Below are 14,303 nucleotides of genomic sequence, written 5' to 3'. Positions count from 1 at the left end.
GAAATTCTCTAAGTTCCTGGGTGCCCTTTCTAGCCGAGAGACCCACGTTCTCATCAGACCTTCCATGCAGCAAAGACCGCCATTCCCTAACATCTGGAAAGGTCCCTAGGGATGCCTGCAGCACAGCCAGGGGAGGAAAGAATACCCTCATCAAGGAATAGTGTCCTCACTGGCATCAGGTCCCAGCAGAGAATCACCTCGAAGCTCCATCGCTGTGAGCTGATGAGCAAGGATGGATGGGCCCACACCTTTATCTCCCTTCTCTGAGTCTACAAGATGATCTGAGTGTTGATTGCTCAGAAATACTGGACCCACCAGGAAAAATCCTTTCTTGGAAAAGGCTCTCGACACCAGCAGATCCAGTTTGGCTCCAACTCTGGAGGTGTTGTGAAAACCTAGGGTATGTATAAAGGCCATGTTGTGTTTCTGGGAAGAGGCTCTGTGACTTCAAACAGATTCTGAAATGGCTTTGTGACTTACTTCCCTGCGATACGGGCATCCCCAGAAACTCTGCGAGGGAGAAGCTACGTGGCACATCTTTTCAGGAAATCGACTTCATTTTCTCAGTCAATTCCTCTCTTAAGATATTGCAGAAAAAACTACTTAGAAGACCTAACAGGGATGTTGACGCAAGCAAAACTAGTCCTGCAACCTGCTTTTTCTTTTTTTTTAAGTTCCATGTAAACATAAATACTTCTCCTCCAAAGTTAACTATAGCAAATATGTCCATAAAAACCCCCAAAACACATACACATATAGGGTTTTTTTTGTTTTGTTTTGTTTTTTAGTTGCCTTGTTTTCAAAGTCATGACGTGAAAGAAAAGTCAATCTTCCTATTTCAGCCACAAATTGCAGGAAACGAGGGGTGCCCCAATCTCTGAAGCGGTACTTATCTTTTCAATGAGGAAATACCAGGCATCAAATATTTAGATTTTAGAATATTTTAATGTCCATTTCTTCAGTGGATGCATTTTGAAATTATTAGAATTAACAATTTAAAAAGAGTAGAGCAAGCAAAGGAAAGCTGGAAAATGCAAACAGTTGGTTCTTGCTAAATCAATTTCAGATTCTAGACATGATGTGATTTTCTGAACCAACCAACCAAAAAATGCTTACCTCAAAACTCCAAAAATGCAAACGCAGATGGATCTTTGGAAACTACAAATTATTACAGCCCACGTAACGGGAAGCATGAGGCCCTCTGGCTCTCGATGTCATGTGCAAATGTGCAGGTGTCATCTCCACGAGTGAAGTCAGTGTTAATGGAGTCGTGTGCACGTGTTGCATAATCTGTGTGACTCTTCAAGCTACTTAAGGGTTTCATAACTGATGCTCTACATTTGTTTGCATTGAATAAAATTATGTGCTTGTTTATACATATATATAATTTGATCTGACCTGGGGCCAAGAAAATAGCAATTGCAACTCAAAGCAACTATTTACACACATTCAATTCTGAAGTATTGCTTCCTGCCCTAAGTTCAGAAGAGGTATTGCCACTCTGAAGAATGCATCCATCATGTTGGTAGCGCTTGAACCTGCTGCTTAGAAACCCATCTGTCCTCCGCAACTAGCTGTTCAATGCCAACAGGGTGAGACGCACTGCATTTCCATTGCAGAGATTCTGTGGTTCCGCGTTGAGGTATACTTCAGAGTGGGGAACTGGGAAGGACCAGCGAGCACATCTGGACTGGTTACTTAGGAAGGTTCAGGGCGTTTCTTAAAGACAATTTTGAACTCTGGGTGAGCCGCCCATTAAAGGCTCCAGTTTGCACAATGCTGAACCAGACCATCAGATGGCATGATTCTCTCCCTGTGGTTTGCAGCTTCTCGGGTTCCCAGGGTCAGGAATCATAAACACCTTTGTAGGAGGGGAAGGAAAAAGAAGAGTTTGGCAGGAAGGAAGTGTGTGCAGAGATGAACTTTGTTGAGCACGTTTTGAACGGAACAGCAGAGACGCCGGTAACTCATGGGCAACTGCCCAGCCCCTTAGGTGCCACCAAAGCTACAGAGCCTGGAGCAAGAAGGCAAAGGGACAGGGCGACACTCCAACACACATCTTAATACTGATGGAAGAAACCCCGAACGCACCCACAGTCCTACAGACCAGGAGGGCATCAGGTAGAGTTTTCAAGAAAAAATAAAAATAAAAATTCTGCAGTATTTTCTAAGAATACATTCTTTAGAAGCAAGAGGTATTGTCACAACCATCCTTTCTCCGGCATTGGAAGAACAACAAAGTGACAGTAGAACCTGAAGGAATATCTTAGTTACTGAGAATGCTCTCAATTCCCCAGGGTGTTGAGATCCTGGCTATGGCAGCACAGCGAGGTGGTCGTCCCATGCACGTCCCCTGGAAAGATGGCTGATCAGAATCAATATTTCATGGTGCTGGAAATGGCAGATTCTGTACATATTTGGGCAGGAGGAGTGATAACGGGACTTAACGCAGATGTGAAAGTTACACAGATTTATCAGTGAAAAACAAATGCACAGGGCACGTCGGTGAAGACCTTAAACAGAGAAGGAGCTAGTCCGCAAATTATCCCATGAGCTGTATATCAGCGTCACCTTAAAAATAACTGGGACTATGGCAGGGCAACTCTAGCCTGAGTTCAGTTCTACATCAACTTCAGACTCCACGTGGCAAAATGTAATTATAAGCAGGATTGGCAACGAAGGGCACAGAAGTGAGTTTCCTAGGTTTTCTATACGGCCCATGGTTCAACACCTTATTTGCATCCAGACAGTTCTGTCCCCACATACAGTGCAAAAACTCCATTTAAAGAGGGCTGGCATTCGCTCACCTGGTCCAGTCCTGTCAGAAATAGGCCCTGTGCAGGGCAAGAATGGGAAGGACGGAGAAACTTCTTGATTGTGTCAAGGCCGAGACAGCGCCGGCACTGCTTGCCACCCTGAGCTCTGCCCAGGCCTCCTGCTTCACACCCAGCAGGGTTCGGATCCCAACCCTGCAGCGGCACGCGGGGCAGAAGGAGCGGCGTTCGGTTTAAAAACGGTGGCAGAGGGCTTCTCTGACCCAGAGCACTGGCCGTGTCCGTTGGGGTCCTGCTTGGCCCCCAAAGTGGCTAAAGCGCTAACAGACATGTTCCCATCCTCTGCTGTGGGCCCTCTGCTTCCCCCCACGCCCCCCAGAGCCTATTTCCCTTCACCAGAATGACCCAGCTCCCCCCACCCCCTTCCTGAAACACACGTTTCCTGATTAATAAATAAATAAATAAATGCAACCCTCAGACGTTTATTTTCATTTCCCTCTCAGACGAGTCAGACTCAAAGCCAAACACCTCGCTCCCAGCTGGAAGACCCCTTGGCACAGGGGCAGACTGAGAACAGCTTTTAAATCCCTGAGGCCTGGGTTCACAAGCTTAGTTACTGGTTAGCATTTGGAATCCTGGCCTGTGTGTGGACACGTGGGGCGTGGGGCACCCACAGCCCACAAGGGCCCCGATGCTCTGGAAGGCGCAGGGAGGGAGGGGCGCCGGGCCGTCCTGGCTGACCGCTGACCGCTGTTCTCAGTCCACACCCCGCCCTTGACACCCTCTCTCAGGGAGTTACTGGCACTTGATCTCAGATTCATAAAGCAAGTGTGTGTGCGTGTATGTGTTTACATAGAAAGGTCAGGTCATTGGAAAACTCTACTATGTATATAGAAAAAAACAAACCTCAAAAACATTGTATTAGCGAAAAAAAGTGTCTTGTGAGAAAAAGCAATAAAAATGATATCTTAACCACAGTTTTTGTTTTCAAAGTCCAACGACACCCGATGCCATGATCTCCACCTGCGGCCTCTGTCCCTAGACTCCAAAGCCATGGCCAGCCCCTGAAGGCACTTGTTCTCCACGCTGCTAAACGGTTACACCAAGGGGAGAGGGTTCCAGGGGGGAGAAGAAGGAAAGCAATGGATGAAAATGAACCCTGAATAACTGTGATCCACACAGAAGTTAGGGCTGCAATGACCACATGACACCACATCCAGGGACGGAAACTGTGGCGCCTGGAACGCATAACAGCCAAATACAAATATTATTGTGTTTCGAGGAACAGAGCACCGCGGGCAGCATTCGGGCGCTGCGTCACATACTCTTTGAGACATTGAGCTTGGTGAGTTCATTGGCTTCTTCCATCCCCATTTCTTCACAGTCGCTTTTCTCTATGGCTTTGCCAAATCGACACCGTTCTTCAGCTTTGACAGGCTCTTTCCAGAGTCTCTTTGAAGACACGTGAGTGTCCTTGGCCTGTGCATTGTTCTCAGAACCCAGAGATGTCTTGTCCGCGTTCTGGGCAGAAGGCACCAGGTTGGCAATCTCGTCCGTGGGAGACCGTCCGATGCTGCCGTCCACCTGGACCCGGATGTCCGGGGAGATGGACAGCTGGTGCTGCGGCACGACCCCGTTGTCCGTGCACTTCGGGTATAGGTAGGTCTTCATCTGCCCTTTGCCCTTGACGTTCACCGTGCCCCTGTAGTCGAAGTCATAGCCCATCTTGCTGAGGACGCGGTAGCTCTCCTCACTCACCTGGATGCGACACTCCACGCCCGTGGTGTCCATCCTGCTGGCGATGTTGACGGTGTCCCCCCAGATGTCGTACAGCAGCTTGGTGGTGCCGATGACCCCCGCCGTCAGCGGCCCGTGGTTGAAGCCGACGCGGAGCTTGAAGTTGAACCACAGCATGTTGTTGTTGAAATCGTCCACCACGCGCATCATCTCCTTGGCGAACTCGAACAGGAGCTGCAGGTGCTCCTGTGGGTGGCTGCCGTCCTGGCACTGGGTGGCGTTCAGCCCCGACGCAGCCATGTACGTGGCGCCAATGGTCTTGATCTTCTCGATGCTGCTGTAGTCTGGCTTGCTCAGGAGCTCGTCAAAGTCCCCGATCAGCTCGTTGAGGACCCGGTAGCACTCCTTGCCGCCCTCGTAGTTCTCCTCATAGAACTCGCTGAAGTTGACAATGCTGGCGAAGATGACGCCCCCACTGTCATGGTTCTTGGAGTAGGTCTGCGACACCTTCAGCTGCTCGGCCACGTGGTAGGGGATGATGTTCCTCAGCAGCCAGTCGGCCTGGTCCCGCATACTCTGGATCTTGGTGCGGTGCAGGTCCGCCTCCACGTCCCCGTGGTAGTGAAGGCGGTAGCTGACCTCAAACTCTCGGTTCAGGAACCAGACCAACAACAGCAGGAGAAAGAAGACAAGAACCACCTCCTGGCCAATCAGGCTGGCTGGTTTCTTGCTGTCCTGCAGCAGGGAACTATTGCAGGGGTGCCCCTCGGAACTGAAGAGGAAAGAGAAGAGAAAGGACCGACCTTCTTAAATGCATCTTTTAAAGAAAAGGTTGCTCAGTACTTCCAGGTTCTGAGACAGCCCAGCTAACCAGCATCCTGCACAAAGTTTTGTTGAGCTCAAACCTTCAACAACCTGCAGCCGCACAGCAACCTGTTTCTGTTTAGTTGGCTGGCTGAAGATGTGGAGAGATAAAGACTAACTGCTGTAACTGATTTCTTTAATAAGTGCTTTGTAATTGCTTTATTTTTCAGAAGTTTGGCTCCTTGATTTAAAAAATTATGTATATTTTCTTTTTTCCCAATTTTGTATTTTGAAAAAACTCAAACCCATAGAGAAGTTAAGAGACTGCAGCAAAACAAACATTCATACATCCTTCTCCTGGATTCAACATTGTTAACATTTGTTTCTCTGTCAACACACACACACACACACACACACACACACACACTCATCATCCCTGCATGCACCACACGTGCACACACATTTTTGCTGAGCATTCTGAAAGCTGCAGACATTGTGACACTTCAATCCTGAATCTCTCAGTACATATCGCCTACAAATAAGGACATCTCCCTACATAACCCAAGATTATCATACCCGAGAAATTTAACAGTCTCTGGTATACTTACCTTTTAGATTCTGAATTCAACTTTAGTTTTAAAAGATGTGTAATTTTACAAAGAATTTTTCTAAGTTCTCTACTTTCTACCTGTATAAATGTTTGGCAAAATAGCATTCCCCCCAGTCTGGGTTAGTTCTGTTTTGTCAAAGTTATTTAAGACAATTTTAACATTTTTTAAAAGAATATAAAATGTGTACCTTTAGGAGTAACACACTGTAAGAATCTCAACCAGTCAACCAGTATAAACAATGGAAACTTCGTGTCTTTCCTCCAAGGTAACCAACACGTCATTTTCTTGACGTTGTGCATTATTCTAATACATGGATGTACAGTAACAACCAGTCTCCCCCGGGCCATAGGCTGTGTCCTTTCACTACTGGGAACAATGTTGCAGCAATAGTTCTGCACAGAATCACTGGGCATAGGAACGAGTCTGTCTGTGGGATACACTTCTGGAAGTGCAATTGCTGAGTCATTTAAAACACTGCACATTTGCAATTCCACTAGAAATTTCCAAATTGCCCTTCCAAGGGCTGAACTCATTTCTATTCCCGAGCCAAGCGTGCTTTCAGGGGTTGTTCTCTGGTTCCACAGAGCTGAGGGGAGACAGCTGTGACTGGAAGACTGAAGATTAGCACAAGGAACACATCGTCTTCTAAAGTTTGTTTTTTAAATATAAATTTTTTTCATTTAAAAATACTATATACTCATCATACAAAATTTAGAGAAAAAAGTAGAAAGGAAAAAGAAGATTCACCTGTCGTCCTACCATCCAGAGTCAATCACTGTTAATGTTTGTTGAAGTTCCTTCTCGTCTTTCTTTTATTTGTTCACAACACTATGATTGTTCTGTTCATGTAAGTTTTGTACCTGATGTATTTCTAAAGTACACAGAGTGGGCTACTAGGTTTTATAGAACAATGGGCTGGGTCACCATATAAACACAATTATATATAAAACGGGTAGGTCCTCAGTTTAGATAGCTCCATGGCACGAAAAGCTGAGTTCTTTAATCAAAGTGTTTATGAGTTTCACTGTTTCCTGTAACCTAAGGAAATTAAAAAATAATGAAATTGACCCTCTATAAAGGTGTCACAAAATCCCTGGCCTTGGAATGATGACACTTGGGCTCTGTCCTGGCTGGCCCACTGCAGGGTCCTAGAACCTTGGGCAAATCATGTCCTTTCCAGATCTCAGTTTCCTAACATGTAAACTGAAGACGGGCTGGGGCTGGAATATAGCTGTGCAGAAAGCAGTAAACATAGCAGGCCTGAGGCTGTCATCTGTAGAAAAACCTGCTCCAACGGTGCCCTAGGCTGGTATCAGACAACTTGGATGTGGGGAGGTGCCCAACATTCCGTGGTGAGGGGCTCACTATGCCTAGACTGTCTGCACAAACAACACAGTTTATGTTGAGTACCCGCCTTCCTTCTGAAAGCCTGCACTTTGGGTACATGCTAGGCAGAGGGTGCCTATGTGTCCATCATCCAATAAAAACCCTGGGCTGAGTATCTAAAGGGCTTCCCTGGAGGACATTTCACACGCACTGTCACAGCTCATTGCTGGAGGAATTAAGCGTGTCCTGTATGACTCCACTGGGAGAGGGCTCTTCAAAGCTGACGCCTAGTGTCTTCTGGACTCTGTCTCATGTGCCTTTTCTCTCTGATTTTGCTGTGTGTCCTTTTGCTGTACTAAACCATAGCTATGAGTGTGACTATGTGCGAGTCCTGAGTTGCCCTAGCGACCTTATCAGACCTGGGCAAGTTTTGGGGATTCCTGAGAGGTTCCATGACTCAGTGCCTGTGAACTAGGAACCCAAAAAGATGTTTATGGTAAGATACACCACGCTTCACTTATTTATTTTACCAACCGTCATTTAAACAAATGGCAGTACATATTATGAATCTCAAGTACTAAACAAAATAACTATTTATTTTAGATGACTACAACAGATTTATGTCTGGCCCCTCAAGCCTGTGGCTGGCTTTAGAGTAGGGAGAGAATCTGGAACAGGAGAAAATATGCCTTCTCTGTGTGAGTCCATCTCATTGGGTTAGGACCTTTCTTTCTGTTTCTTCAAAGTGGTGACACTGAGGAACAGCCCTCTTTATGAGCAGATGTCACCAAGCCTTAGTGACAAGGCATTGTCAATCCTGCGGTAAAAATGGGTGATGTGTCTGCGTTTCCTCATTAGTTCTCCTGCTCTTGTCGCTTTTCTTGCTGTGTTATGGCCAAAGCCAGCAGTGCGGCCTGACTCTGGAGCCGGGCGCCGGCCAGCCCCCTCTGGACGGAGGAGAGGAGCAGCAAAAAGCGGGGATGAGAGGGAAAGGGGAACAGACTGCACTGTTTGCTTTTACCTTTTTGCTTACGAGGACGAGTCCTCATACACAGTTACAGTTAGTACCCATGGGCTGCCCTGCAACAGCAGAGATCCGTAACACGCAGGTGGGAGAATTACTTCCGATCTGTAATGCGATTTTCTTATTTTACTACAGAAGGAACAAAGGTGATGGCCCTATTCCTAAATCCAAATAGCAGAGGCCAGGTCCAAAAGGAAGAGTTTATGTAGCTAAATGGAAGAGTAAATTTATGATTTCATAGTTGGACATCAAATCATAAATGAAAATTAGAGTAAAACACAGTATGGTTTATTACCATCAACAAGGATTGAAACATAGAGAAAAATAGAAAACAAAGATCACTCATGGTCCTAACCAGCTAAACACAGGATTTGTTAACATTTGGGTGTATTTCAGTGCCATTTAAAATCTATGCCTAGGATGCAGGTGTGTGGGGGGGTCACCTGGAGGGGACACAAGGGGGGCTTTTGGGGTCCTGGTAATGTTCTTTTTCTTGGTCTGAGTGGTTGTTAAATGGGTGTGATCACTTGTGAAAATTCATTGAACTGTATTCTTATGATCTGGGTACTTTTCTTTGCATATGCTATATATCAATAAAAAGTTAGAAAAAGCTGCTTTGCTTTTAAATACTATAGTTGTAATCACACGTAGAAACACATTCACATTCTGCCTTTGTTCCACAGTCACTTTAATTCTCCTTTCAATGTCTACATGTCCACAGATACTGAATTTTTTAATTGCAGAAACATAAAAATGTCATCCATCACTCATTACTAAATCATAACTATCACATCTTACATTTTTCTCATCTATATAAATTACCTACCTGTAGCTACACAGCATATGCAATTTCACAATGAAAATGAAAACCATAAATGTTTCCCATAATGCTGCATTTTAACAGTTGCAATATTTGAGTACATGTATCATAACTGATTTCTTTTTTACTGGAAACTGAAGATGCTGATGAATTTTCAAGATTATCAATGATTGTGATGGATATTTTGGGGCATGCAGCCGTTATCATATGCTGAATTAACTCCTCAGCAGGTAAGCAAAAATAGAATTACTAGTTTAAAGGCCATGAACATTTTTATAGATTGTCAAATTACTTTCCAAAACAACTGTACCATTCTAAGGAGTAACGAGGCAGGCAGGAAGAGCGTGGTCTGGTAGCGAGAGAGGCCAGGGTTTAAACCCTGGCTGCCACCACAGGCAGGTTCTCTAACTTCTCTGAACTTCAGTTTCCACTCTGGAGAATGGGACAAAGTCACCTAATTTGTCATGTTATTGTGAGGGTTAAATAAACTTATATTTTGTATGTGCCTGGCAGCTCAACAAAATCAAACACCACTAGCAATTTATGAATGTGCCACACCCCCTCCTGGGTAACCCCATTGTAACTTTTTAAAGATCTAATTTAAAAGACCACAAGAAATTTTGTAGTTATTTTAACGTACAATGACTTCAGTAGTAACATCTTTACCTACTACCTCCATTTCCTCTTGTGAATCTTTTGTCTTATTTTGTCCTTTATTATCTTTTCTTATAACAGTCCCACAAATATTTTTCTCAGTCTGCTTTGATCTCCCCACCAATTAATCTGTAAATTTTACCTGTGTGTGTGGTTCTATTATTATTTGTAAGATTGGAAAGTTAGTTCTGTCTTAGAAGCTTGAAAACTTTAATTTTATTTTTTCCAGATTTTTATATAGTTTTATATAATTTAATTTTTAGTTTTGACTATTTAGAATTTAGTGTGATGTTTATAATAAAGCAGGGTCTAACATTTATTATTTCAGATTTCTAGTCAGTTATTTCAAAATATTTTAGGGAATAAGTACTTTTCTTTGGTGAGACTTCCTTTGAAACACGCTAAGTCTTATATAAAATTAAACCAAATCTAATATGTCTTAACAATCATTTCATTTTCCCAATAAGATATTATAACTATGATCTGATATTTTAACGAGTAGATATTTTCCACTTACTCTTTTCAAAATATATATATTGCTCTTTTTATTCAAGATACAACTGTTTTTAGGAAGCTTAGGGACGCACAGTAATAATATAGTTACTCTCGTTTATTCAGATATAGGCACAATGTTAAAAGCTTACCTGAAATTCTGTACTGCGTCAAGGTGTGACATTACTATGGAACTGAAATTAAAATGCAGAAAAATATTATTATAAAAAGCAAAGAATGCATTACATAAAGCAGTGTGAGAAGAGATTAAATAAACAATTTTTCTTTTTTTATGTGGAGATCGATCCAGTTAGACAGTTAGGGATAGGTAACTTTTTACTATAATTTGCTACTGTGCGTTGATTAAGCATAACAAAAGGTAAGAACAATGATATAGCTGAAAAGCCTTCACATCAGCTGTGGGAAGTAGATACAAGGCCAAAGAGCACAATCCAACAGGAAAATTCTCTCAGGCACTCATTTTACTGTGAGGACTTATCCATGGTGCCCTATAGAATAGAAACTGTGGTCATGTTCAAACAGCAATGCCTACTGACCAAGGGTCAATTTTGAAAGGAACTGCTACAGGCCTTGGCAGGCTACATCTTACCATAAAGCCAGACTTTGCTACTGGTGGTGTTCAAGGCCATCACCTTCCAATTTGGGGGCATCAAAACCACCCATAATTAAAGAACGCTCTCTTGGTGTTAGGGAAGGTACGCTCCACATTCTTAGCAGCTTCTTTTGGGGTCATATTACACCCACAACCCACCCAGTCCTGCACTCAACAGGAACTTCCCCACCCAGGGAGCCTCATGCCCCGACCCTTTTTAGTCGTCAAGACCCAGCAGCTATGCTCATCGCGAAGGCAGATGTGGCACAGCATCTGTGAGCAGCTCTCCTGGGCAGCAAAGGCCAGGTGAGGGCTCAGAGCGGCTTTTATGATCACATGAGGTATTAAGTGACTTTACAGAAAAGGAAAGAAAAGCAAGAGGTACACAACACACAAACTATAAGACGTCACTTCCTTGTCACGCCCTGTCCAGACACAATTGTGACAGCACTATAAGCCACATCTCTATGTCCCGTCAGAGCTTGCCACAGTTCTCAAAGAGTCCCCTCCCCTTTAAAGGAGTTGATTTGTTTTTGCTCATCACCCTACATCCTCCCTACACTGGACAGACTCAGCAATGACAAAGGGCTGACCGGGCTCAAAGGAACTTGTGTGTATGGAGAAGTACTGGGTCAAGGGGGGATTTAACTGACAGCCCTACCCCAACTATTTGAATTCTGGACAAAGAGGTAATAAGGAGGTCCCCCGTTACAGTGGCTCTCTAGACCCAAGTGGAAAAGCCCCACGCCAGTGACTGAATGATACTGTGAATGGCTGATGAGGTATCTGTGATAGATCTAAATGGTTAAAAGGCAGATTGTTGAATTTCAGGCTCTTGGGAAAAAGCTTTCTAATGACCATAATTCCAGATGGCTGCATCTTCAGAAAGGAAAAAGTAGGCTTTGTTTTGCTTAAAGTAATTTAACTACTCATTAAAGTTTCCTTTCAAATACTGAATGATACTTCTACTTTATATCCCCTTTTGATCTTAATTTGCAGAGAACCTGAATATCTTTCATGTCGTTACTATTTTATTAAGTAAATTGAGGAAGGATACTTTGTCTATTTCCGACCACTGCTTTGGTCATACCCAAAGATACATATTATGACGACTTCACTTGATATTGATACCGTGACAAATTGGATCATTTCCTACTTTTGAATTTGCTAAAGCAATGGTTCTCAGCAACAGTAATACCATTCCTGAGGGGTATTTCGGAAACATTGGGGTTGTTTCTGGTTGTCATAATAATCTGGGGAGCCAGGAATGTTAGCCGTCCTGCAAAGCACGCTGAAAAAATGTCCCATCTAACTCTGAATAAGCTGCTAGCCTAAACCCACTGTGATGATAAATAAGTGGTCCTTCAGTACGTGGTAATAGTAACAGGTTTTTATAAGCAGTTGCACAAAAAGTCCAATATTTAGGAGAAGTCTGTGCATAGCAGTAAGAACTGGTCCTGTCCCCAGGGGTCTCCCACGCGGCTCCTACTCCTCTTCCCTTCCCATCCACTCGATCCTTGGCACTTTTCAGTGACACGCCTTTGAAGGCTATATGAGTTCTAGGGACTGAATGTAATTCTTTGATATGTGGGGGGTTTCAAGATAAGAGATGTATTTCCAGTGATTCATCATTATTCTAATTCTAATGTTTCAGGTCAGAACGTGGGGACTACTTTCACACAATATTTATAAATAACGCCCAGGTCACTTGCAAGACCATCACCCTCTTCATTTCCTCCACTTCAGCAAACTGCAGTCTGTCTCGGTACATCAACCTCACTTCAAATAAGGTTGGAACCCGCTTCCTCATTTTACTTGTGTACTGCGCCTCTATCCCTTCACTTTCGTGATCCTCTTGTATGAATTGGCTTCTGGTCCTACAGTTCTAAACACAAACGTCTTCATTATAAGTAACTGCATTTTGTCCCTCAGGGGTAGTCACCCATGAGTGTCTCTATGCAAATGCATGTTACTTTATTAAAATTACTATCCTTTTCTTTCTTTTGCGTACTACTCATTGGGCATTTCATTACATGTTGACATTACGTGTGTTGAGAGCTATCTCATGCTGTGACAGTGAAGATCTGTTAGGGCAGAAGGTATTAGTGCTGATGCGAAAATGCAGTGAGAGAGACATAAGTGACTTAGAGAGAGGTGGCCAGCCCGGGACCGCGGGGGCCTACGTACCTGTCGGGGCACAGGGAGACGTAGAGTAGAAACAGGGGCCCGGCCCCAACGACAGTGGCTAAGGAAGACCGCATCCAGGAGCTGAGCTGGCAGAAGTTACAGTAGTGCACGACGGCGATCAGGACAGCCGAGCCCGTGAACACCGTGAACTGCAACAAGGGCAGGCGGAGGCTCCGTTAGGAACCCACCCACCGGCCCGGCTGGTGAGCCCACTCGCCACCTGCCACCCGAGCACAGTGAGACCAAATGATTCGCTCACTTATCTGTGTTTCCATTTAATATAAAAATATTAACAAAATCCCCAGCAGTTTCCAGGACAGATCGTGAATGATTAGGCTAATTACCCAGAACTTGAGGGTGCAAGTTCACGCCGGCACTAACATTCTCCAGATGTGTGGAAATCGCATTTTGGAGGAAAGGGAAAGTAAGCTGCCCTGTTTGAGAACTACCACTGTGTAATCAGTTACCTTCAAAAGGCCTTTCCTTCTGGCACCTGCTGTGGGTCAGCGGAAATGTAATTTGGTGTTAAAGTATCAAACGTAGTCAGCCTGCCCTGGCGGTTCATGTTACAGTCACTTTCACCCAAAATATAATCTTCCACAACAGCATTAATTTACTCTTGTGGGGTTCAACTCTGAAGCTCCTCCCCTCATCACCAGCAGCAGATGCAGGCGCAAGCCAGTTATCTGAGCCAGACCCGCAGGCCAGCACATTATCTTGTATCCCTTAGAACATTTCTTTATGTTGTAAGACACCTAAGAAAATAACTGATTTGGACCTTGGCGGACACCAAGAAAGGCTGGACAGGACACGTGTCCACTGGGAACTCTCCCCGGGGCAGGGCAGCATCTAATCAGCATTCGTGAGTACGGTCAAGATAGGCGCGGGCATCTGGGCAGGCTGCGTGCTAACCCCCCTGCCCGCGCCTCTGTCCCAGGCAAGTCTTTTAAAAATACAAGCTCACAGGAGTGACAAAGAGGTCGCACCTCCTTCAGGGCCTATATAAGTGTCCCAAGTCATCAGGCTTATTTTTTTTTAAGTGATGAGAGAGTCCAGACAACACAGAAATAAAATTGTCAAGCCTTTACGTACATGTATGTTTGTCTCAAATTCCGAGGTGACATGTGAATAGACTGCGAGAGCGGGCAGTGACACCAGAATGGCCCCGATGAAGTGGCGTGGGAGCCAGCCGGCTATCCACTCCAGCAGGCGCTTGGTACACGTCATTACATCCTCCAGGAAAAACACCATCCTGTGACAG

At 44.5% G+C, this 14,303-nt stretch overlaps 1 protein-coding gene across 2 annotated transcripts in view; it reads right to left on the bottom strand.

Annotated features, from left to right (window-relative positions):
- Positions 1 to 925: 925 nt before the first annotated feature.
- The window catches only part of ADCY9 (adenylate cyclase 9), a 115,499-nt gene continuing 102,121 nt past the window's right edge, over positions 926 to 14,303 (bottom strand). For both annotated transcript variants that reach the window (XM_019715467.3, XM_019715462.3), the window contains exons 8-11: positions 14,135 to 14,294; positions 13,043 to 13,191; positions 10,395 to 10,436; positions 926 to 5,283 (exon numbers count right to left, since the gene is read on the bottom strand). In XM_019715467.3, the coding sequence (XP_019571026.2) occupies positions 4,092 to 5,283; positions 10,395 to 10,436; positions 13,043 to 13,191; positions 14,135 to 14,294 (1,543 nt within the window). In that variant the 3' untranslated portion in view covers positions 926 to 4,091. The remainder of the gene's footprint in view (positions 5,284 to 10,394; positions 10,437 to 13,042; positions 13,192 to 14,134; positions 14,295 to 14,303) is intronic.

This window comes from Rhinolophus sinicus, chromosome 10, assembly GCF_057876585.1.
Source record: "Rhinolophus sinicus isolate RSI-liver-muscle chromosome 10, RSI-T2T, whole genome shotgun sequence".
Taxonomy (NCBI): Eukaryota; Metazoa; Chordata; class Mammalia; order Chiroptera; family Rhinolophidae; genus Rhinolophus; species Rhinolophus sinicus.
Note: the sequence above shows the minus strand (reverse complement) of the source record. Positions and strands in the feature narration are given on the sequence as shown.